The 23,871-nt window shown below is 38.3% G+C and overlaps 1 protein-coding gene and 2 long non-coding RNA genes across 9 annotated transcripts; 2 read left to right on the plus strand and 1 right to left on the minus strand.

Moving 5' to 3' along the window:
* Positions 1–1,192: 1,192 nt before the first annotated feature.
* LOC122538105 (C-terminal-binding protein) lies at positions 1,193–23,474 on the minus strand. Of its 6 annotated transcripts, none has more exons than XM_043671876.1 (8): positions 23,092–23,474; positions 6,119–6,562; positions 5,720–6,007; positions 5,451–5,639; positions 5,281–5,370; positions 4,893–5,034; positions 4,153–4,327; positions 1,193–3,799 (listed from the first exon to the last, which is right to left on the minus strand). In XM_043671876.1, the coding sequence occupies exons 2-8, from the start codon at positions 6,314–6,316 to the stop codon at positions 3,466–3,468; spliced, it is 1,416 nt and encodes a 471-aa protein (XP_043527811.1). In that variant the 5' UTR covers positions 6,317–6,562; positions 23,092–23,474; the 3' UTR covers positions 1,193–3,465. The 6 variants fall into 6 exon arrangements, with proteins under 6 accessions (XP_043527811.1, XP_043527810.1, XP_043527807.1 ...); XM_043671875.1 differs by having other exon boundaries at positions 1,193–3,796; positions 4,878–5,034; XM_043671872.1 differs by having other exon boundaries at positions 4,878–5,034.
* On the plus strand, positions 7,426–9,426 carry LOC122538107. Of its 2 annotated transcripts, none has more exons than XR_006308786.1 (3): positions 7,426–7,816; positions 7,912–8,155; positions 8,237–9,426. It is a non-coding gene; the product is annotated as an uncharacterized LOC122538107 (long non-coding RNA). The 2 variants fall into 2 exon arrangements; XR_006308787.1 differs by having other exon boundaries at positions 7,954–8,155.
* Positions 16,869–18,220, plus strand: LOC122538108. The gene is made up of 2 exons (XR_006308788.1): positions 16,869–17,574; positions 17,851–18,220. It is a non-coding gene; the product is annotated as an uncharacterized LOC122538108 (long non-coding RNA).
* Positions 23,475–23,871: the final 397 nt, after the last annotated feature.

The raw sequence follows: 23,871 nt of genomic DNA on the forward strand, positions 1-23,871 counted from the left end.
TCTCTCTCTCTCTCTCTCTCTCTCTCTCTCTCTCTCTCTCTCTCTCTCTCTCTCTCTCTCTCTCTCTCTCTCTTTCGCTCGCTCGCTCTCTCTCTCTCTCTCTCTCTCTCTCTCTCTCTCACTCCTACATCGTTTCATATTTATCAATCAAGGGTTCGGTAATCTCTACAACAGTTGGAATGGTTCGTCATTTGCTTGTGAAAGCTTTGAAGCAAAAGCTTATGTAAGGTGCATATTTATCCCAGAAGCATCAATGAATAATACCAAACAACTCAGTCTATTTTTGCTTTCCGAACGACTTTAAATGATATTAAAAAAAGAAAAAAAGAAAAGAAAAATATCCTTTTTATCTTACATAATATATATGTATATCGATTACTGAAAACTGAAGAATTAATCGTCTATATCTATATATATATCACTTTTCTTCTCACAATTTGCACTCCTCTTGAAACACGGACACGCAGTGTATTGGGGAGTTGAACGCTCTTTACAACTGCACGACAATTTCGAAATGACGTTTAGAATCAATGACTAACGCCACAACGATGATCCGCAATTATACACGACGACGATTAACCATCGTCGATAAATTTTACTTTTTCTCCGACGAACAAAATGATACAAAAAAAAAAAAAAACCGAATAGATATGTGTGTCTCTAAAATAGATCTTTCATATTCTTCACTTTTTTCTTTTTTTTCTTTTTTATTTAATTATTATCATCGCTTTTAATAATTTTTTTCTCAAAAAATTGTCCATTTTTCCTTCCTTTCATTATTTTTTTTTTTTTAATGATTCATCTTTCGATAATATATTCAAGTGTTCGTAACATCGCATTTTTACTTTACTTAATACAATAATTAATCATATTATAATTATCAATTAATAAAACTTGTTTCTGTTCGTACTACCTTTCGCTCGTGTATTCTTTCGTTCTCTCTTTCTTCCATACACAATCTCACTCACTTAAAGACTTCTAACCGATAGGTATATTTTCTCTGAAACAATAAGTGGTTTTTTGTCCCTTTCGGAAAACACAAAAATATTCTGTATCAAAACGCCACTTATCGATGTTATCTACTATTATTATCATTATTTATGGATTTAAACACTTCGGATGAAGATGCTGCATTCTATTACGGAACGTTAAGGCATTCGTGAGTGTAACTTGAAAAAAGTACAAAAATAGATGCCACAAAAATCAAAAATGACACGTTTTTTTCAGTTTATTAAAGCAACTCGTTTCGCTATACACCGGCGTGAATCCTACGCTCGCCAATAAGTATTTTAAGAACACACAGCATTCGTGAAAGGAAGGAAATGAGGTTTTTTAATAAACAAATTATTTATAAAAATTATATCATATTCTATCCAAAAATATATCTTCCGCGTATTATCATTTTTAATTTATAATTAAAAAAAAAATTTAATCCTATGTTTTACATTTTCGCAATTTAAACAATCTCGTATCTATATATACACTTCAAATTTCAGTATGCGATATAAAAAGAAAACTTGTAAAATTACAGGCTCGAAGCACAATCGAAATTGTTAAAATTTCACTTATCAAGAACCATTCTTCTTCCTTTCTCACGAATACCGTTATTCTTTTTCGAAGTTTTTCGGTACATTTTTCATTTGTTTCACTAATCGATGTGTGAAAATAAACAAGCCTTACTTCGAGTGTACATGAATATCGTAAGGCAATTGAAATACGTCTACTTGTATCGATAATCGACATTTAAAAATACGAACAAATCAGGCATTCGGTTTTACCAAATTCTATTCAGTACTATCAACACATAGTGATATACCACACGCTTGAGAATGCCCCAACGATTACAACATAGTTCTTTACAGTTTTTCTTCGTTATCTTTATCCACTTTTTACCACAGATAAGATATACTACTGACTTCGTAATATTTCTTTTTCTTCTTTTATCACGGATTCATTTACGCAGCATTTTCATGATCTTTCAGTAAAACATAAAAATGTATTTGTGAGCAACTACATTCTCCATTTTAATATAATATACTAACACTGAGACTTACAACGTCCACGAAAGAAATAAAGTTTGTAAAAATTACTCAAGTTGCCAAATTATATATTTGTATATATGCTCTTGGGAGTATAGTTCTTTTTCAGAAACAAAAACTAAAGAGCATGCGCGAACCCAAATACAGTGTGGCAAAATAATGCATGACTCTGCTAAAAAAAAAAAGCAATTTCATATTTGAAAAGAAAGAATATGATGAATATATAATAAAATATATTTTATATATATATGTACATAATACATATATATATGTGGCGTGTTTGTGTGTATATACATATGTATGTATATATATATATATATATATATGTGTGTGTATATATATATATATATACATTTATATCGAACAGGGAGGTTTCATGATATTAGATGTTTTCGTAAAATATTAAATTATTACGAATCATAAAAATTACAAAATGGAACTAATGCAAGTACAAAATAAAAAATTCTCAAATAGTCTAGTCCTTACGTCTCATTAAACTTTAACTGGAAGAGAAATATCATTGATAAAACTTATACAAGATATTTAGGTTAAACTCATTAATATGCTTTTTAACTATATGCCAGATATTGCAGTATTCACCCATGTTTGATTTGTACTCTATGACTAGCCAATGTATTTCTTGATGCTGCAGGTATCATTATAAACGGAAGAACTGATCATGGGCTCGAGGAACTAATTACCAATTTTCATCTTTTAAATAAAAAGAAATAAAAAAAAATAAAAAAAAAATCAATGAAACTTCATTTTCCTTCTAGCTTCGGTTGTGTTGTTTAAAGTCACGTGCGGTTAAGTATGAAGTGAATTATACAAAATTACGACACAAAGAATTCTTACCCACCGTTTGTTATTTCCTCCTTTAGCCACATCATTTTATAAACCGTCATTATTACTGCCCAACTGTATTTGGTTTGGTCACAATGTTACATCAAATGCACTATTCCTGGAGTCTACCAAACGTAGACTCAAGCTCACCATACATACACACGCCATTTACACATTACATGCATACTTTATACTGATACGTACGTAAAACACGTGTATACTCCGAAGAACACACGTTTTAAACGCACGCACAGCAACAATTGAAGCAAGGCAAACCTTGCTCTTTCTCTCCTATGCACTCACTCTTTCCCTTGCGTTTTCTTCCTCTCTATCTTGTTCTCCCTTTCTCGCTCTCTCTACCTCTCACTCGCTCTTTCTTCCCGCCTACCCCCCGTTCTCTCATTTCACTCTTTCTCAAGGATGGATTCCCTCGAGTACGTCGGAAGCAGCGGACAGATTTTTGGGGCACATCGTGCACGACACACGTTAGTCAATCGGCCATTTGTCGTCGGAGGTCGTGTGTGAATGGCTAAGGGAAATTAGATCGGAGGGTGGTGCTGGAGTGGACGTCGGGGGTTCAAGGTCAACGAGGGCTTGGTGCAGGTGGGCTTGGCCGGGGGTCAGGCTCGCTCACTATGCTGTGTGGTATACCGGTTAATCCAGCAGTAGGAGGAGCTGAAGTAGGGCCTCCAGCCCCACCGCCGCCTACCGTTGGACCCGTGGGGCCTGTAGGACCCCCGGCGCCTGCACCGCCTGCAGAGGAGTTCGGTCCGCCACCACCCCCACCACCACCGCCGCCGACGACGGAATGCCCACCAGGAGGTGGGGGTGCAGAATCGTGAGGAGTCGTTGAATGCGCCTGTTGAACGGGCAGTCCCCCGGAATAGTATCCGCCGTTGATCCCCTCAGAGTAGCTGCTGGAGAAAGCGAAAAGAAATTGGCCACTTCGATAAATGCCCTTTACAAAGTGCCCAATCGATCTTAGGAAATCCAAAGGTTCGAATGCTTCTAACCACGTTACTTTACACACTCGATTCTCTTTCCATGTAATACGAGTTAACATCTGCTTGAAAATCTGTTTCTGTAAAAATTACGATATCTTTTTCCCCGGTGTAAGAGAAACAAATGCAACGATACTAAAAAAAGTAGTACCCTACGCTGTTTTCTTTTTTTTATTAATTTGTTTTTTATTAATTTTTTTCTTTTTTTTTTTCTTTTTTCTTTAAGTTAAGCTGAATTTTTTTTTATTTAATATACGAACGAAGCTTACCCGGAGGAAAGGAAGTATTCCTTGTTCACACAGTTTCGCAAGCAGTCAGGTATGCGACCAACGATAGCTCTTCGTATTTCACTGGCTGCCATCTCACGAAGTTCGGTGCAGCTTGCATCGCTGTAGAACGCTGCGTGTGGTGTGCACAATAGATTGGGTGCATCTTTTAAAGGACCTGTAGAACATAGAGAAATATACTATTTTACTATCTTCTATTTCTAATATTGATGAAATGAATTAATTTCCCCGTATCTCATTCAAACTAAGCAAATCCAGTATTAGCGAAAATAATTTTATTTACATATGTGATGTTTGTATAATAACATACATGATTCATTAATAAACTGTCATTTATGATTCATGAATAAGTCAATAAATTATTCATAATTATTTACTAATTAAGTACTATGATACTATGTGAATAAATCATTAAGAACAAATCAAAAGATTGAATTACAAAACTACTTCAAAAAATAATTTGTTTAGATAATGTACAATTTCTTAAAATATACAATATAATAATTATTTAATAATTTTTTGTAATTTATATTAATATTTGTTTGTTATTACTTTTTTTCTATACAATTACATTTCTGCATACTGTATTATTAAGTGTTACCTTTATTACATGAGCTTAGATTACCCAATAGTGAAGAAGGACCAGGATGATGAAGGAAAATGTTAATTATGTGAGAGGGGGTTAGGTATGGATAGATAAAACTCACACTGCGAGGACTGACCCTGAAAAACATTGTACGGCTCATTTTCGTGTACATCAAGTGCTGCTGCACGAATTCTGCCTTGTTTCAACGCTGCAGCCAATGCATCATCATCAACCAGTCCACCCCTTGCTGTATTGACTAAAAAGGCGCCAGGTCTCATCTATAACATAAAACGTTAACACGGGTAAAATACAAGGAATTAAAATTACTTGCCATATTTTGTGCGACAGAAAATGTTTAAATAGTTTTAGAACTGACTTATAATAATTCTAAAAACTCAGTACAAATAATTTTACTTTTTAACAAGGTTTGCTATCTATATCATTGTACATTATATTTTAATTGCAGAATAAATTTGCAGAAAAAATTTTCCTATGAAAGCTTTTTAAAACTTGGGCTGTTATACCTGTTTGATGGTGAATTCATTAATTAGGTGATGATTGTGCTCGTTCAAGGTACAATGCAAGGATACACAATCTGATTGGAATAGCAAATCCTGTAATAAATCATAAAAAATCTTATAAAATGTAACTGAAATTTCTATACTATCTTAAAAAAAGGGAATTTATATCAAACCTGTAATGTGTAGACCCTGTTAAGACCAAGAGATTTTTCAATTCCATCTGGTAAATAGGGGTCATAAAAGATGACAGTAAAGCCAAAGGCTTTGGCACGCAGAGCAACTGCAGAACCAATCCTGCCTAATCCTACTATACCAAGCGTATCGCCCCGTATCCTTGCACATCCTGTTGCAGCTTCCCTAACCTGAAAAATATTGAATATGAAATTAGATTTCCAATATTTCTGCAATGTAATATGCGTTATGCACATGTTAAAATTCTTACCTGTTCAGGACCTGTGAATTTTTTTCCTTCACGTACCATGTTTGCCAACCAATACGTACGTCGATATAAATTTAGAATGAGACAAAGTGTAGTGTCAGCTACTTCTTCAACACCATATCCAGGCACATTGCACACAGCGATGCCAAGTTCTCCTGCTGCTTTGACATCTATATTATCTACTCCAGATCCAATTCTTACAATGATTCGTAATGTTTTGAATTTTTCAAGATCTTCCTTTGTCAAAATTATAGTGTGCCACATTAATGCACCTACTGCCTCATTTAATACCTATAGGAAGGTTACGGTAACATCCAGATGAATTATTGCAGACAACAAAAGATATTCAATGTTTATTCCAAGCAGGTTTCAATAACACAGATTGTGCATCAAATCTCTTACCTTTTCATGAATTTCTGATGTAGACTGTGCATCACAGAAAGCTACTGTTGCAACATCTTTAAGAATAGGCATTTCGATAGAACAGTCTCGACCATCTAATAAAGCCACTAATGGTCGTGTCTGAATGGGTCCATTTGCAATAGGACCCCTCAGGCTATCCATTCGAGGGCGTTTGGGCATCATCTTCCGTTTGTCCATCGGTCAAACAGCCCCCCCAATTTTTATATTTTTCACTTGTACTTTCAGTGTCACTAAGAATGTCTGCTTTCTTCCAAGGAAGTCCTATAGTCCACTGATAAGGAAGCTTCTGAATATTTCTTAAAATACAGTTTTTCACTTTTATGCTTTGTCACACAAATTGCTTCTGTAACACTGATTTCTGGTCGGTTTTTGGACAAGGACCGCCGAACCTCCAACGCATCACGACTTGCTGAATACCGTCTCCTGAAAATTTCAAATAATAAATCTTTTCAGATATGGATCATTTGAAAACTAGCATATCTTATATGTAATAGAGTAATAGTCATTGCTTTATTATCATTAATAATAAGTATTAATGATATTACAATATAATAATTAAAATATCACTTCATCAAGTAACTGTATATTTTATTAATTAATTATATGATTTTACAATTAATGTAAACGGAACTATTTTAAATTAGATTCTGTAATGCTTGGCATACAAATTGTACATAAGAAAAAAACAATTTACAATAAAATTTCTAAAAAAAAAATATACTTATTATTCTTAATTTTCATATTTTTATTAAAAAAAATTAAGAAAGAACGGATACGTATATAACAATACATATAAAATATGTGTTTCGCTCAATAAACATACATTTCGACGCCTTCGTGAATTTCTTTGTAAGAAAGAAATCCATGTGATACGTATGGTTGCGAATTATTTCATTTACGAATTCAATATTATACAATAAATAGTGTCGACGAGATATCAGTCTTAGTCAAATGAGAAAATTTTGCAATACTTTACATTACAGAAAGCGAAACATTTAACAGCGTGTACGGAAACCGAATGTTTTAGGTTACCTTGAAACGCGCCGGCTTAACCTGCGCAGTACGTGTATCCAACACACTGATAGAAGCGCTTGGAAAATATAAGAAGTCTCAAGAATATAATGTCGGTGTTATGTCAAACAAAAATACGTATGAACTTTCCACACTTTGGTGCGAAACAACAGTAAAAGATTGCACAGGATACACCATGTATCGAGAACGAAATTACTAGCTGGGGCAAATGTTTTTGGAACTGCCAATAGAACGCCTGGCTTTGGTTAGTGGGTCGACGTTTTCAGCCCATTTTCGGCAGCAATTGTAAACCAATCACGGTGCATTTGCACGCTTGATGTCCGATTAACCGCTTAGTAACTCATAAATTCCAGTTTACAGAGCCCTACTATTTACTAATATGACTAATACGCAAGCAACTATACGAAAACAGAAAATATGTTCGATCAGAGTCGATTTAGTACCCGGTGCTTTTATATGGCGGAACGGAAAAATGCTGAACCAGCGAAGTTCCATAAGAAAGTAGAGAAACTGACACGTGGCGCCCTCATCAGACGCCGTCACCACACGATACTTAACCAAGATCATCAAAAATAAATCAAAGTTTCAAGAAAGTGCTTCAATATGGTATTCTTGACAATTGACACAACATATTACTTCCATATGGTAATACGAAATATTCATTGGTGTATTACAATTTGAACAATCTTTTCCCCTCTGTTCGAAAATAGAGAATTCTATAACTTTATACTAAATTGCAGTCAATCGCATGCCTGATCTTATACCTCAGAATCAATTTTCAGATTATATTAAAAATCGTCTCAAGTCGAGAGAACTCCACGATGTTTAATTTTCTCATCTGCTATATCAATGATTTTTTCTATATAATTTTTCCATTGGCACCCATGACGACACAGATTGAGATCTTGTTCATTACGAGTGCTCGTAGAATTTCATCAGCGAGTACATAATGGTTGGACCATCGAAGTGGAAACATTCCATGTGGTAAGGTTAATATAAGATAAATGATACACATTAAAAGCGTTTGATCTGTCAGTCAATACATACAAGCAATCGAAAATACAGTCCGCAGAGGCTACAAAATGAGATCGCTGCTGGCCTCAGCGAAAGCGAGGATGCGATACTAACGTAGAGTGCAAACCCAAGCACTTTGACTTGGGCACATGTTGTGCCAACTCAGCGAAAATGCAAGCTCATATCATCAAAAGGAGGAGAGGCAAGGAAGTGAGATTAAGCCCTTGTTCGACAGCTGGCAGCGTATATCATACGTAATACACGATAGATAGTATAAAGAGCAATGTGTTAAGGAAGTACGCTCAGAAAAAATGCTTTAACGTTAATTATTCGTCACACTTGCGAACAAGTGAATGAAATATTCGGGCAACCACGAATAACCGAATCTTTCCCCATTCATAATTTTCAAAGCAGTCTTGTAAACTTATATTACAAAATTAAAATTTTCTAGAACGTTATTAATTATATATTAAGTAGGTTTACTTGTCAATGTTTCCCAAACTGGTGGAAGCTAGCCAGAAGAAGTTATCAGAAGATGTTCTGGAATGAGTTAAAAATTCATCAAGCTTTTAGAACGAACGTTTCGACTAAGCGGTCGAATTCAACCCTTTAGCTTAATCTCAGTGTGCAACAGAGTTTTTCGAGTTACAGATACAACGATGAAGGGTAGCGGAGAGGAAGACAGGCGAAGAGAGAAGGGAGGGGGGGGGAGGGGAAAGCAGAGCAAGGGTGGGGCGTCGAAGCTGCCGGTGGGATGGGGAGCTATGAGGGCGAAGTTATCCAATTATTGTCTAACCTGGGAGCAACTTTACTTGGCGGAGAACCGTTGGTGGGAGGGAAGCTCGTCCTGCCAGCTCTCTCTCCCTTCCTACAATCGAGCCACGATAAAGTAAAGTTTGTTTCAAAACTTACCGCGCGGAGAGGTGACTAGGTTTTTGTTAGTGACACGTGAAATTCAAACGACTTCATTGTGATAATAATCATGGCAAATTTTTTTTATATCGACTGATAAGAAAAGAAAGGGGAATTCAGATTCGAGAAGGATCTCATAAATTAAGCCAGAGGTTCATTAATAATACGACCACTACGAAACTTCTTCAGCATGAAACGTTCAAAAGTACGGTCACGTTTTATGAATATGTAATTAGGTAAAAGTCGAAATAACTATTAATTAATTAAGCATTGCATTATCCTTAAGTTTGAATTTAACTAATTCCAATTACGTTATACGTTTACTTTGTTCACAGATTGTTATTATTACATAGTAAAAGTATTAATGTATTTATAAAGGATATATATTTTTTATTCCTTTTTCAAAAGTCATAAAATATAATGATGCTATAATGAAATAAGTATATTTCTATTGATAACGTAACGATCATATTGATATTGATATTCATAAAGAGTTAATTCAAGAGTTAGAACAAAACCTTTATTATTTAAAGTAGGAATGCTTACTGATAACGAGCTAGAAATAAACAAGCCTATTAAAAAAGTGCACTAGCGATAACATTTGCTATAATGACGCATCGTGGAAACCTTTTTAAAATAATGTACTATTAGTGCCAATAGATATGTATTTTAGGTCAATTTTAGACACGGATCAAGCCTTTACTTTAATTGCGGTTAGAAAGATTACAACGATATTTTAATTTATTTCATGTTTTTTGAATTTATCCACTTTATATTTATGATTATTTCTTTCATTTAAATACCATAATTAAAAATTCTATCCATTAAAAAAAACTTTTCTATATGCTCAAAAATTACATCTAATTCACTAATCAAAATCAACTTCATGTTGCATAACGATACTTATTCATCAACAAATGCAGGACAAAACAAAGAACTTGTTCAAATTATAAAATAAAACTAAAAAGATATCCGTGATTGTAATGATAAAAATCGGCGCACTGTCGTTGGAGCGCCATCTGCAAGGCATCAAGCAACGGGACAACGTGGCCTCTTTGCAGAAACAAAAATCAGTTGTACACCGTGGAACGGAACACACGCTTAAATAAACGCCTGTGCTTGAAAGGAGAGCGAGAGTTTGTTCTAAGTTGTAAATGCAAAAAACGAACGAAAACAAGGGAGAGGAAAAAAAAAAAAAGAAAGCCAAACGGCAGAGAAAGAAAAGAAGATAGTAAAAAAAAAATCTGTCGAGTACTAGAATGGAGAAAGGGGCAGAAGAAACTTGTCCAATTATGATGACGAGTATCGGTGTCGGCGTTCGGGCATTCTCATCCTTGGACACAACGGAATGGTCGGAAAAGGGGTAAAGAGAGGGGCTGCTGTTGCTCTGGTACCTTCCGCCTCCGCGTTCGTCTCTCCAGCGGGCAACGAGCGAACGGCCATGAGTGTAGAAAGGGAAGAAGGGAGGGAGGGAGGAAAGGGAGAAGGAGAAGAGAGGCGACTACTTAAAGTTGGCGGAAAGTTTGGTTCGGCAGCAAAGTTAACTCAGTTAAGTTCTCCGCTCCTAAAGCGAAACTTCGGTTCTCCAACGCCTGCCCTGCCAGCCTGCCTCTGCCTGCCTCTGCCTGCTTACTTCTCCATCCTCTCTCTTCTCTCCCTTTCCCACCGTATGCCTTCTCCCTTTCTCTGTCTCTCCCTTCGTTTTGCACCCGTACTTCCCTACTGTCTTGGCTGTCCTTGTTCTATATCAATTCCTTCGATGCTGCACGAATAAGCAATGTGTGTTTAGAATTATCACTTTTCCGCAAACTTTCGTCACGATGTTTCGTCGTAGCGATCGATTGGCATCGACCCCTGCGCGACCGGTGTCACTCTCGTTTGCCTGCCGTCGTACTGCTCTCTCTGTGCACCGGTCGCGTCAATCTGTGGCTTAACCAGGGCCCAGGCTAACCGTTTTGCAGCTGGAACGAAACGTTTTCAAGTATGTACAGGCGGATGCGGGTACGAGGGCAAGACTTCTTTTTTCAAAGCGTATATACCCCCCCTCCCCAAGTGTGTGTGTATGTATGTTTGAAAAGAATTTAGAAGCTTCGTGTGTTCGTTTTTAAGAGCGCGGCTCTTAAGACAGTTTAAATGAATTCTCAAGCTTTCGCATGGATATAAAGTTTGAAGTGTTAAATGACGATGTAGTTCAAATATCCTTTTCGTAACAGTAGAAAATATGATTCATATTATGTATGGTATGTATACAAAATTATATGATTATTGAAACATAAAGTTCTCATTATCTTTTTGCAATTACTGTATATTATAGAAATTGATAAAAGATTAGAAGTTCCAAAAAGGGACATCCAGTTAAATATAACTCTATGTGTATTATTTTACGCAGTATTTCCGGATATGATAATCTATACGTTAAATTCCTTTTTTCTATCGGCTAAAGATTCCAAAATACGGTATAAAATTTCACGCGAAAAATGGCAAAAAGTAAAAGTGACTTGGAAACAGCTATCTGAAGCCTGTAAACTTCGACGAGACATTTCAGGAAGAAAGATGTTTCTCCCACTTCCCAGAGAACTCTGCCTCCCCACCCACGCCCAGAGTGGCAGGCAACGATCGAAATTCCAAGACGAAGTTTGCGAGATTCCAAGGAAAGCGCGAGTTTCGCTCGTGTTCATCGTTGCCCTTCTTCGCGCGTGTATGTGTGTAGAGGCTTGTAAGCATCGTTTTGTAACAGATACCAGTCAGCATCAACTGAGTATTGTCCCTCCTTTGATGGTACGCCAGAGCAAAAAAAGAAACCGGTCGAGTCAGTACTTACGAAGAGGTTTAGCTTTCAGGGTTCGTGTATGTAGTTCGAAAAGAAGTTACGACCGTTTTTCTAGCCAAACAGAGAAAAAGAACTTTGCTGCACCGTCATTTTTTTAAAGTAAAATCCAGACGCGAGGAAGAAACAGTTTTACGTTTGGCCAGTTCGAGTAAATTGTAAATGGTTTTGAAGTTGCGCGAATGTTATTTCATGAGCCTTCTTCTACTATTAAACCAATACTATCAGCAAAATTATACCGATCACGAGTTACCAGTGCTAGTAAGTTCTTCTGCATAACAAGTTTAACAATATTAATAAAACAAATAGAGTTCTACAAATAAATTTTACAAATTATTCGATGTAAAACTGTAAAAAAAAAAAAAAAAAGAATGATCCATGCAATGAAAATACAACTTGTTACTTATAATATATTAATTATTATACAAGAACAAAATTCTGTTCTTCATTTGAATCCAGAATGAAAAATTGTTTTTAAATTGAATTTTAATTTGCGTAAATATCGTAGATGCAACTAAAAATGAATAAGAAGTATTTTAAATGAAGTAAATATTAATGATAATTTATTTATGATAATTTGATAACGCGGTTATATAGGCAATCTTTAAGCAAATAATTAATCTATTTAAAGATCGCAAGCATGATGATTCACAAATACAAGATAATACTTTGTAGAACGTATCTACGTATTAAATCAAATGTTATGAGTAAATAAGTAGTGGAAAATTTTTGAAATGACATTTGCTTCGTAATATCGCATTAATTGATTGATCATAAATCGCTTAAATCCTCACTGCAGTAATTTATATCAATAAATTAATCGATACATATTTAAAACTTTTTTCTTGGTCCTAACATTTTTTTTTTTTATAGCAAACATAAGGTATGACGTTAAATTACACTTATAACCAACCACCATTTATCAATTACTGTACGTATTATCTACGTTTCTGTAATAATTTTTTAATTTATTTAGAATGTAAATTACAATAGAAACTGCGTATCACTATACCTCTATGAATCATCTCTCAATTGCTTTCAAGATAACACAAATATTTCATCAACGTTTATTCTTCTAATATACCCGTCATCTTTATTCTCGTGAAACTAAAATCTTTAGATTTTTAGCAAAATGAGAAAGATGAAGAAAAAAGATAGAAGAATCGAAAACGAGAAAAAGTAATGAGAAAAGAAGTCGAACAAGAATTTGTTGAACTCTATAAATTCAGTTGGCGCGTCGGCCTTGAGATCGCACTCTGTTCTGCAAATGTCGATGCACATGCAAAGTGAGCTCGAAACACGAACCTCCGTGTCTCTCTCCCTTCTCTCTTACGCGCTGATCGATATAGGTGCACGCATTAATAACTTGCTGCCTTTGCACCGTGATAGTCAAATCGGCTCACCCAGTGACTCATCCCGGCTCGCGCGAAGAGTAGTATTCGAGCTTGCGCGAGTCAATTTGGAAAACATTTGGCTCGCTACGTTTCAGCATCGTCCCTGGGCGTTTACCTTGGCAAACTATTTCCTCGGCAGAAGTTACGGATCCATTCAACCATCGCGCGACTCGTGTTCGCGGGGAAGGGAACAACGGGGCGGGCGGTAGCAGAAAAATTCAACGTTAAAGATTTCCAAGTTGGTGGAAACTTTTAATTAGCCACTGACAAAAGGCGTCGCCAGTTACGTTCGTTGAACAAAAGCGATAATAGGAGCAACGACGGTAAACTGACGGTACAATCGTTCGCCGCTTCAAACTTTCAACCAGTAATAACCTACAGAGCAAAGCGTGCAGCAGGCAAGGAGTGTACGTGGGAGAAAGTACAAGGAACACGGGCTGATGTCGAGTTCTCCATATACATTCGTTGTTGCATTCATATTTGAAACCTTGAAAGACAGAGAGAGAGGCCGACAGGTGGCGAGTGGAACCAACTCGAGCATACGGAACACTTCTCAAAACCGTTTAACATCCCTTTAAGCGTCTCCATGCTGTCCAACGAGTGACGTTAAATCAGATCTGACTGTGCGCGCGCACGGTCGCGGTCCGTTCGAGCATTACGATGCAAAGAATCGTTACGGCATCTCTTGTACGAGAGATCATCCCATTCGCATAACTTTGCCTCGCCGACGTATCGCGCGGTCGGGTTAAGAAGGACTCGATCGAGAAGCATACATAAAAAGAACAATGCCGGTGCGGCTGAAGACATGTGCCAGCTCGTGTCCTCTTCTATTCATGGGTAGGGGAACGCGATGAATATACCCTTGTTGAGTTTCAAAGTTACATACACTCCGCCGACTTTGCCAACCCCTCCCCTCTTTACCGTTCCCTATATCCTCTTCCGCTCTGAATCAGAATTTTCCACATAAACCGCGACAACTTTTCTTATTGTTTCCGCACCCATTCTGGACTCGCTTCACGGAATAAATCACTTCTAAAGAAACAAAGAAAGTTGTTCGTAAAACATTCCACATACTGCTACGTATTACGTCTCACTGAAGGTGTTAAAAATAAATAAATAAAAAAAATAAAAAAAAGAAATAGGTGGAAGTAGAGTAATTATCATCGGGAATACGTTAATGAAAAACGAGCAGAGAATTTCTTGTATCAGCGGCAAGTTTCCCAAACAAACCGGTTCATATTGAGAACGTCGTCTCTCTAATCCCAGTTAGGAAGAAACTTAGTGAGGCATTAATTTAATTTGAGTGCAAACGCAACCAGAACAAAATTTTCCCATGCGAAAGCTACTCACTGGTGAGGTGAATGATTTCTAAAGAAACGATAATCTACAGAATATAACATTTAAAGAGATACCTACACTTATAAATAAATATTGCGCGTATTGGCATTGATCGATAAAATGAATCGAATCAGTCGAGCTAGAGAAGACCAATAAGTTCTAAAGAAATGATGATAATCCATTAGCGATGCGTAATGAGCTATGACCCATTAGTGGCAACGAGAATAAGTTCGTCCACGTATTAGAGGGCCAATTTATAACTTACTTCACGCTCACCAACGTCCCCGCGTAAGAACGTCCATGAACGACTCAAGTATGTGAGAGAGTACGCGTATAAAAGCGACCTCACGGGGCCGCGAGTGTATACAAACGATTTTCTCTCTCTCGTCCACGCGCGATTCTCCAGCGTGGAAGTAGCAGCAGCAACAGCAGCAGCATCGATGAGTGAGTCCCGCGTACACTTGTTTTCTCGTGGTGTGTTCATACACACCTACGTGCATACTTGCTACGTAATACGTATGCAGAGGACACAAAACTCGCTTTTCGCGTCTTCTCGGTCGCTCTTTTGCCTCCTTTCTCTTTCTCTCTCTCTCTCTCTCTCTCCCTCTCGTTCTGCTGCGTGATCGTCCCCAACGCTCATTCGCGTCAGTTCGACCTATGCGCGCGCGGTATACACCTATACAGAGTTACAGCGGGTTAGGACAAGTGCGTAGAGAACGGCAGAGAGTAGTTTCATGGAGTTTAGTTCCTCGTAGTGGATATGGCATCTTGACTCCTAGTAGTGGAGTGTGGCAAGCAATGGCCGGCCCGATCGATGTCTCGGCAACTTCCCACCCTCGACAGTCTGCCCCTCTCTTCACGACACGTCCCCTCTCACCCTCGCCCCGCTTTGGCACCCTACACTCCGGTTTTCCTCATCCCAACCGTCAGACTCCCCGTCTCACCCAACCACCTCCCGCTGTCCCCATCCTCCGACACATCGAACTAAATCCCGGAGCTGCTTACTGCTTCCAAGTCTGTTTACAATGGCGATGCGCTACCCCCATTATCCTGGGGTCGTACTTCACGTTCGAACTACATCATGACGTCGATGACGAACGACGAATTTCTTTTACCCGACTGGTCATCTCTCTCTCTCTCTCTCTCTCTCTCTCTCTCTCTCTCTCTCTCTCTCTCTCNTCTCTCTCTCTCTCTCTCTCTCTCTCTCAAACGATCTACACCTTTCCCGCCTCCACCCCCCTCCCCCCCATTTACTCCCCAATATATTCACATAGCAGCCGTATCTTTATTTGTTTTATCTTATGGCACATTTATCTCTGCAATCTAAAGCATTTCAGACGTCTCCAGGTATATACGCGTACAATATATTTAGCCTGGTCAATTTACTGGAAGATATTCCAACGACCGTAGTTACGTACAGCATCATACTGTGGGGACCTTCTTTGACTGAGCAATGAATACAGAGATATATGATACGCGCCCGTTACTATCTAACCAATTACAACTCGATATTCGAATAATCTAAATCGGAATGATTCAATATTTAAACGATACAGCTTTTATATCGTTGATAATTCGAAAAGAAAATACCGATAATAGTTCTTAATTGCGTATTATAATATCTAGTAACATATATATGTGATCATTACAAATAACCAACTTATAAATACAATCAACAACGTTGTTCCTTTTGCGTGTTCCGGACGTATTGTTTCGCGTTATTTACGTAATGCATGTGCATTTATCTATTATTATAGCTATCCATGTCCGCGAGACTGGCAGAGACGAATAGCGATATCTATATTTTCATTCCATTGTACAGGCATTGTAGAAATCGATTGCCTGTAGCCTGAATAGCATAGCAGTAATTACGCTTTTCCCTATTCTCGATTATTTGTACAAGAAGAAGCGGCCCATGACGAAAAGAAATCAGGATGCATACGAAACAGTTTTCAACGTTCCGTTGGCTGCTCACATAGAAATTGTCATGTATCTTTTCTTTATTAAATACAATTTCGAGAGATACTGGTGTATTTAATATCTTGGATTTATAGACATTTCTTTTTCAGTAAATTTTTACGTTCCAATGCAATAATGTATTCTGAATTAAAGTATTTCTTTCAATCGATTAATTTATATGTAGCACTTCTGTGTATTTTTAATCGTACTTTAAATTAAATAAACGTTCAAATATTCCTATTTTTACCACGAAAAATTTCAAGTCCACATATCCACTACAATTACTATCTGTTCGATTCGCATGCAGCTGGCAAGCGAAAAGTAAAACATCGAAAAACGTGCCCTCTATCGTGTAGATTTTCGATTACACGACATCTAACGGAAAACCTCATCCTCGTACTCTCGACAAAACTCGAGCAACGAAACCGAAAAGAGGAGGAAGAGGAGAAGGAGGAGAAACCTAGCTCGTTTCTCTCCCCAGAGAGAAGCATAGCATACCCAATAGTTGAGTCAGGTCAGTTTGCTAGCCTTACATAAAAGAGGCTAAGTAACGACGAAGAGAAAGAAGATAGGAAACGTTATAAGATATACACACAGGATGAACGAAGCGAATCTGAAGAGAACAGTGCTACGAGAGAAGCATCGAAGTAAGAAGAGGAGGGGTAACAAGGAAACGGGTGGGGGCACCTGTTACAACCGACCAGATCGTTCTTTCGCTCTCCCTTTTCCCTCTTTGTCGTGCACTCATCCACATGCCACTTAGGCTGTTACATTGAAATTTCTACGGAACGATCGGATATATGCAGCGCTTCTAAAATGGGAGAGCAAACTTTGGATGTGTATACTAAACGTTTCATCTATAACGGGACAAGATGGACTCTTCGTGCTTACTATAGATAAGACGTTACTACGTTAATCGTTTCAACGATATGTATTTTGATTTATCAATACGTCTTATGGTATATAGAATGTTCCAGAACAGTATTGAAAATCTGCTCTCTACCTAAAAAATATAATCCATTTGTATTTTCCAATGTTATCAAACGGAAGCAATAATAGATATTTAAAGTTACATGAACATTCGACTGTTCATATACTTCCTTACTGTTACTTCTTTATGTAATACTTCCTTACACTTACAAAACAAGTTGGAGGAAAGTTTTAACTGCAATATATATGTCTATAAACTTTCCGTAATTGTGTAGTCATCCATTAAGTTATATTGCTCGTTTCAGTCAATTCTTGAGGGCCTTAACGATGTTCACCTTGAAGATGGAAAAAGGACCCATGGACACACACACAATACGGGAAAAGGACCCATGGACACACACAATACGGGAAAAGGACTCCCTTCCGAGTTACAGCTACTTTTTGTTTGTGATAAAAATTTACAAGGATATCTGGCAAGTTTGTAAACGCTTAATTTTAGAATAAGCATTCACCGGTTAACGGTTAGAAATAATTTTCTTCCTTAACAAGAGGTTTCTTGCACCTCTAGTTACTTTGAGTTCTGTCACGTGAAACTATGTAATTTGAATATTGACGACGGTAATAACATAAACGAACAACTTCAAACACCTTATAATAAAATAAAACTACAATTAACATATTCATATAATTGGACCTATCTCCAATAACAATCTAATCGAAATAGATTTAATAAAGATAAGTTATGTACGATTAGATGTGGCAATCTGAATAACTTATTTCAGATTTTTTCAAAGATTATTATTAATCGTAGATATTTCGAGGTAGACTTCACCTTCTCAAATGAGGTCATACAGTTTTATCATGTCCATTCAACGTACTCCAAAATGCATTCTGACAGATAAAGTAAATTTTTCTTAATTGCTTACAAGCCACTTTTATACTTATCAACGAATATTTTGTTATCACGAACAAGTATTTATCAACAACATTTATATTATATTATATTGAAGTATTTTTTGAACGATCGTTTAAATGCATATTGTACTTGCTTCATTAAATGAATCTGGGACATGCGCTGAATCAACTAAGGTTAATCCGAGTGGAATGAAATCAACAGTGAAATATTCAGAACGATTTTGCAGAAAAAACCAGTCTTTTAAATAAAAAAAAAAAAAAATCTCTGCAATAGACAAAAAATGACCACGACCTAAGTCATTTTCGTGACTTGTAAACACGGGAGGAGACTGCCTCCTATTGCGAGCAGGTAAACAAAAACGCACTCGAAAAAGCTTTGGCCGTTTATTTTAGAAACAGCCTGTAGAGCGTCGCTTCTCTCTGCAGCCCGTGGACAATCGACGTAACCACTCTCTCGTGCCTTTTACCGCACTTGTACGGATCCCGGACGAAGTGTAACGATGCCGAGAGATCGATAATAACCGCCGCGGTTTGGTTCCACCCGAGCCTCGTACGAGACAGGGACACTTTTTTCCTCTCCCCTCTCGACGATCCCGCTATCACTCTCTTTATCTGACCAGCTTTCGTCATCTCTCTTCTCGTTCTCTCTCCTCGTGGCGATTTCACGCTTTAATTACGCGACAAAAAAAAAAAAAAAAATATGACGGAAGAGCGAGGACAAGGAACAAAGCCTGCACAAACTTCGCTTTGGCATCCTTGTTTATACTTGTCTACACGTTTCATTTTTCGAAACTTTTATTTCCCAACTAAATTTCCGTCCTTCGTCGAAAACAATGGTCATTGCAATGCTGAAAATGGAAATTGGAGAGAGAGGAGGGGGGGGGGGGAGAAAGAAAATCTGAAACTGCATTTCTACCTGTAACGCTACTTTCAATTTTAGAAACCGTTCAGGCTCGAGACTCGAAAATATAATATTCGTTCAGTTTTAGCATTATCGCGGTACTATCAGTGCACGTGATAACATTTCTAAATACATAGGTGGTTACGCGTTGCCCGCGATACATCTGTATCCCATCGAAGACTATGCAAGCCGTTGTAATGTACTAATTTAGTTCAAGATGTTGGATGATACAACATGACAAGGAAAGAACGTAATCGAGCGAATTTTACGAACGCTCGAGAAATGTTGCTCTTATCTCGGAGATGCTCAATATGTGCGTAATAAGTACACGCTATAGATAGCCTTGTAAGAAGGAAGTGGTGTGAGCGTCCGCACCATCAACCGGAGATGGATTTGAATTTAGGAGACAATGCTGCTTTCGAGCGACGCATAAATCGCGGTATGCGTGTCTGTCGATGCGAACCGAGTCTGCGAACAAATAATAATAATGGTAACGAAAATTTTAAACCGTGCATGGTCGCACGACCCGTACACGCCATATATTCCTTCACTGAATTGAACACGATATATGACCCGATTATGTCCAACCGTCGGTTAACAAGTATCAAGACTACGCATCGACTTGACGAAACCGGATTAGTGAATATTTTATAAGTAACGCTCTCTTGCAATATACACGATATATAATATATATGTGTATACACACACGCGCGCGCGCGCGCGTGCACACACACACACACACATACATACATACATACATCGTGACGTACAAATTATCAGATAATCAGCAAAGAGGAGAAAGAGGTTAGGTGGAGAACGAAGATATTTTTTTGAACCGATAAATAAAAGAAAAGAAAAAAAAAGAAAATACTATTGGTCAGTGATGGTGGCGCGAAAACCAACCTTTTTCGTCAAACTAAGAACGACTTAACTTTCTCGAAGGATAACGCCTTCCCGTTTCCTTTCTCCCGGACGACCGCGAGAGATGGATTTACGCGGCGCCAAGAAGGAAAACGTAAATATACGCGAGACGCGCGCGCGCGCACACACACATGCGAACGGCCATGAGTAGGTTTCTAGTAAAAAGAAACAGAAGTGTCGCGACGTGAATACAGGTCACAACATCGCTGAATAAGCAACCAAGCGCGTGTATACCGCTGCTCTCCGCGTTCAGCAAATTACGTAAGGCCAGAACAGGAGCTCGTTTAAATACCGACACAATCAACGATGAATAAGTTACCCGTGCATGTAGCGCGCGCACCAGCGGAACGAAATAAGGGAAACGTACACGACGCGTTCGTTCCATATTCGCGTTAAATTCGGCGAAAGTTACGCAATCCAGCAAGCATACCGTTTGGTGCTGACATTCTTTAGGACTTGCCATTAGAATTCGAGTCATACATCGAAATTTTCCGCCACATTTACAAATTTTTTTTGTACATTTCACGTTACAACACAGAATACATTAAAAAGATACTTTCTCTTTCTTTTCAATCTTTTCAAACGTGGCCGTTTCGTTCGTACAATCCTTATTTTTTTCTAACATTGCACAGCTCACCGGAAGATTACAATGCCACACTTCGAATATTTTACAGTCGTTCGAACCCTACGTTTCAGATTAGTAGGTCGTTAGCATGCTTTATCACTTTGAACGGAAGCTTGTTAACCGAGTCCGGGCAAGGCAAGAACATCGAACTCATGGAAAAACTAAACCAATGCGTGTACGGCCGGCATTGTTTACGTTACGAAATATTTTTAACTTCATACATGCACCGCAAAAAATGCAATTGTGTTAACTGTTTATGTTTGAGCACTGTATTCTTTTTTATTCGATAAATAATAATTGCGAAAATTTCGTCAATTACTACACGCAAGTCTATGTAATTAATCTGTAATCTTTTTCAAAAAAGAAATATGACGACACGATTATCTTTTTCCTTTTTCTTTCGATTTCTTTACACGAAGCTCTAAAAATCAAAATATTGAAAAATATTACATTTTTCTCAAAAAACGCTGTGAGGAAGAATTGACAAACAACTTTCAAATCGACGAACCTTTAATAGTTTTAAATACTAAAATCGTTGTCATTGACTTTATGATACAAGAGAGGTATATAGTAAATTAAAAAAGATGCAGATTGCACAAAGATGTGTAAAAAATTTACGCGACAATAGTTAGGACACCTGGAAACAGGACGGAAAAAGTTGAGAACCACTAAGTGCATTCGCAGTGTCACCCGCAAGCACGAACGATAATCGTTTTCGTAAAAGTTCGTTCGAACTCTGAGGAGGATGCTAATTTGTAGCATGGCGTGATAATTAGCGACGCGTGTAACGCGTTCCTAAATTACGTTCCCGTTTAAGAAAATTCGCTTGGAACGACAAACGCGCACGTATGTAGGTCCTCAGCATGTAAAACGCATCGCATATTAATATGGTGCATATCACGAGATAAACAGATATAGAAGAAGACAGGCTGTCGACGGAAGAAGCGAGAGATACAAATGAATGATATTCTAGAAGCGTCTATCCAAATGGCGGTCAGCCGCATGACACGTACACTTAGCAGAATAAATGATTTACATCAGACCGTCGTGCAGCACCATAGACACTTCGGTTCCTTCGGCATGTTCTTCTGACGATAAATCATACATTTCCAGTAACGTGATTTATTTTAAAAAAATATAAAGGGGGAATTGTATGCACGCGAGCTCGAATCCGAACGAGTTCTCGAATGCGTGCACTTACGCGTGCACACATAGATGAAGAAAGATTGAAAATTCTCTGCCGGGAGGTTTCTTTTTATAAATAAAATTTCAAAGCATGCAGCGCGATGTGCTGCCATCTAGCAATAATTCATAACAATTTTCATACTCGTCTGATATGTCAGAAAATTCGCTTGGTTCGCACGTGTATTTCGCAGCGTATCTGCAAACCAAACGAAAATCGTACGTTCTGTGCGGTAATTTACCCGGTGCAGGCAATTTGTCTCTCGTATTTCTCGCGCGTTGTGATAAGACAGATAAAGCGGTTTGATCACTCGTCGGGATTCTACATGAAAATTAACATATTGTAATGAATTTACGAATCGTAGCAAGGGATCTTGTGCATCGAATCGTATAAACAAGTACGAAATGCGAGACGCACGAGCATGTAACGTTTCATCGGAAAGGTTGAAGCGTTGCCGAAGGTCAACGTCAAGATACAATTACACACAGTTCAGTGGAAAAGAGAGTATTTAAGTATCGAGTAGTAGTACGAGTCCTGAGTATGAAACGCAAGTAATTCCGCGCAAATTTCTCAGAGTTGAATAGTATATTAAAAAAAAAAAAAAAAAAAGAAGAAAAGATGGAATAATCAGAACAGTGGCGAGTGCAGACTGAATAAAAAGAAAGACGCGTGGCTCGTTGGCTGGCGCGGCGTCTCCCGCCATATCACACTAGTCAGCAGCATACTCGCACACCAAGTGTCATACACTCGCCACACATATATATACATAGAGAAGGTGGAACGGTTAAACGAAGAACTACAGTGTGCATTGTATTGGTACGCAACGAGTACAGACGGAAGATGAAACACGCATACAAATACACACGCACGAACCCGCGGAATTTTCTCCGGTGCGTGTGTGCACGCATGCACCGTGCACACCAGGGGCCGCGCGAGCAACGCACACGGCGTACACTGAGCCTCTCGGCGGCGCGATCTACGTGAGAAAAACACTGACTAACCTGTCGGAGGCGACTCTCCCTGTATTCCGCAGACCACAGTACTCCTGAGTACTCGTGTATTTTCACCAGCTACACTGCGATCACCAAACTAATCACTCTCTCACACGGCGTTCTTAACGATTGTCTCGATCAGGAGGTGGTGTACGCGCGGCGCCTCGACTCTGTATTACGATTCACACTGCCCTCGCGGCGTCCACGGGTGACTTCGAGCCTCCCGTGGAACGATACTCGCTCGGATACGAGCTCTGGGGTCACACGCGCCCGCCCGACGCCCCAGTTCTTGCCGAAAATCCCTCGATTCAACGAAAAAATTGGTCGACAATGCGCGGAACTACGTTCGCGACTGTCTCCCTCGCTGGAGGAAAATGGCGGCCCCCGGCCATCCGAGTAACTCGCGCGCGCCACCGATACTTTCCGTCACCGGCCGAACATGCCCGAAAGTAACCGATCCTTTTCGATTCGGCCCTGCCGAACGGTTAAGTTAAATATCCGTCGAATTTTCCCAACGTTTTTAAAGTACGGCAGTCTTTGTTCTCGAAACTTTCCTTATCATTGTATCAAACGGCAAATAATACATGTGTTAATTTCACACTCGTAAACAGTAATTCATTCTCTTTGCAAGATCATTCACTTTTCATCCTAATATCGTGCATTTGAAATCATGTTTACGATAAATTCATGCGTTTTTATGTTTTTTACGGGAAGAATAAAAGTATTTGTATTTAAATAATGTTCAAAATTAAAATGTACAGGAACAACGCGTTAACGTGAAGGAATTGT

Source organism: Frieseomelitta varia, unplaced genomic scaffold (genome assembly GCF_011392965.1).
Source record: "Frieseomelitta varia isolate USP_RPSP 00005682 unplaced genomic scaffold, Fvar_1.2 scaffold_961, whole genome shotgun sequence".
Taxonomy (NCBI): domain Eukaryota; kingdom Metazoa; phylum Arthropoda; class Insecta; order Hymenoptera; family Apidae; genus Frieseomelitta; species Frieseomelitta varia.

Bases quoted from the DNA above. Each gene is read 5' to 3' on its own strand.
- LOC122538105 (XM_043671872.1), bottom strand. From the start codon at position 6,316: ATGGACAAACGGAAGATGATGCCCAAACGCCCTCGAATGGATAGCCTG. The intron at 6,008-6,118 runs GTAAGAGATTTG...ACCTTCCTATAG, and splicing joins CATCAGAAATTCATGAAAAG to GTATTAAATGAGGCAGTAGG. The intron at 4,328-4,877 runs GTGAGTTTTATC...TATGTTCTACAG, and splicing joins TCAGGGTCAGTCCTCGCAGT to GTCCTTTAAAAGATGCACCC.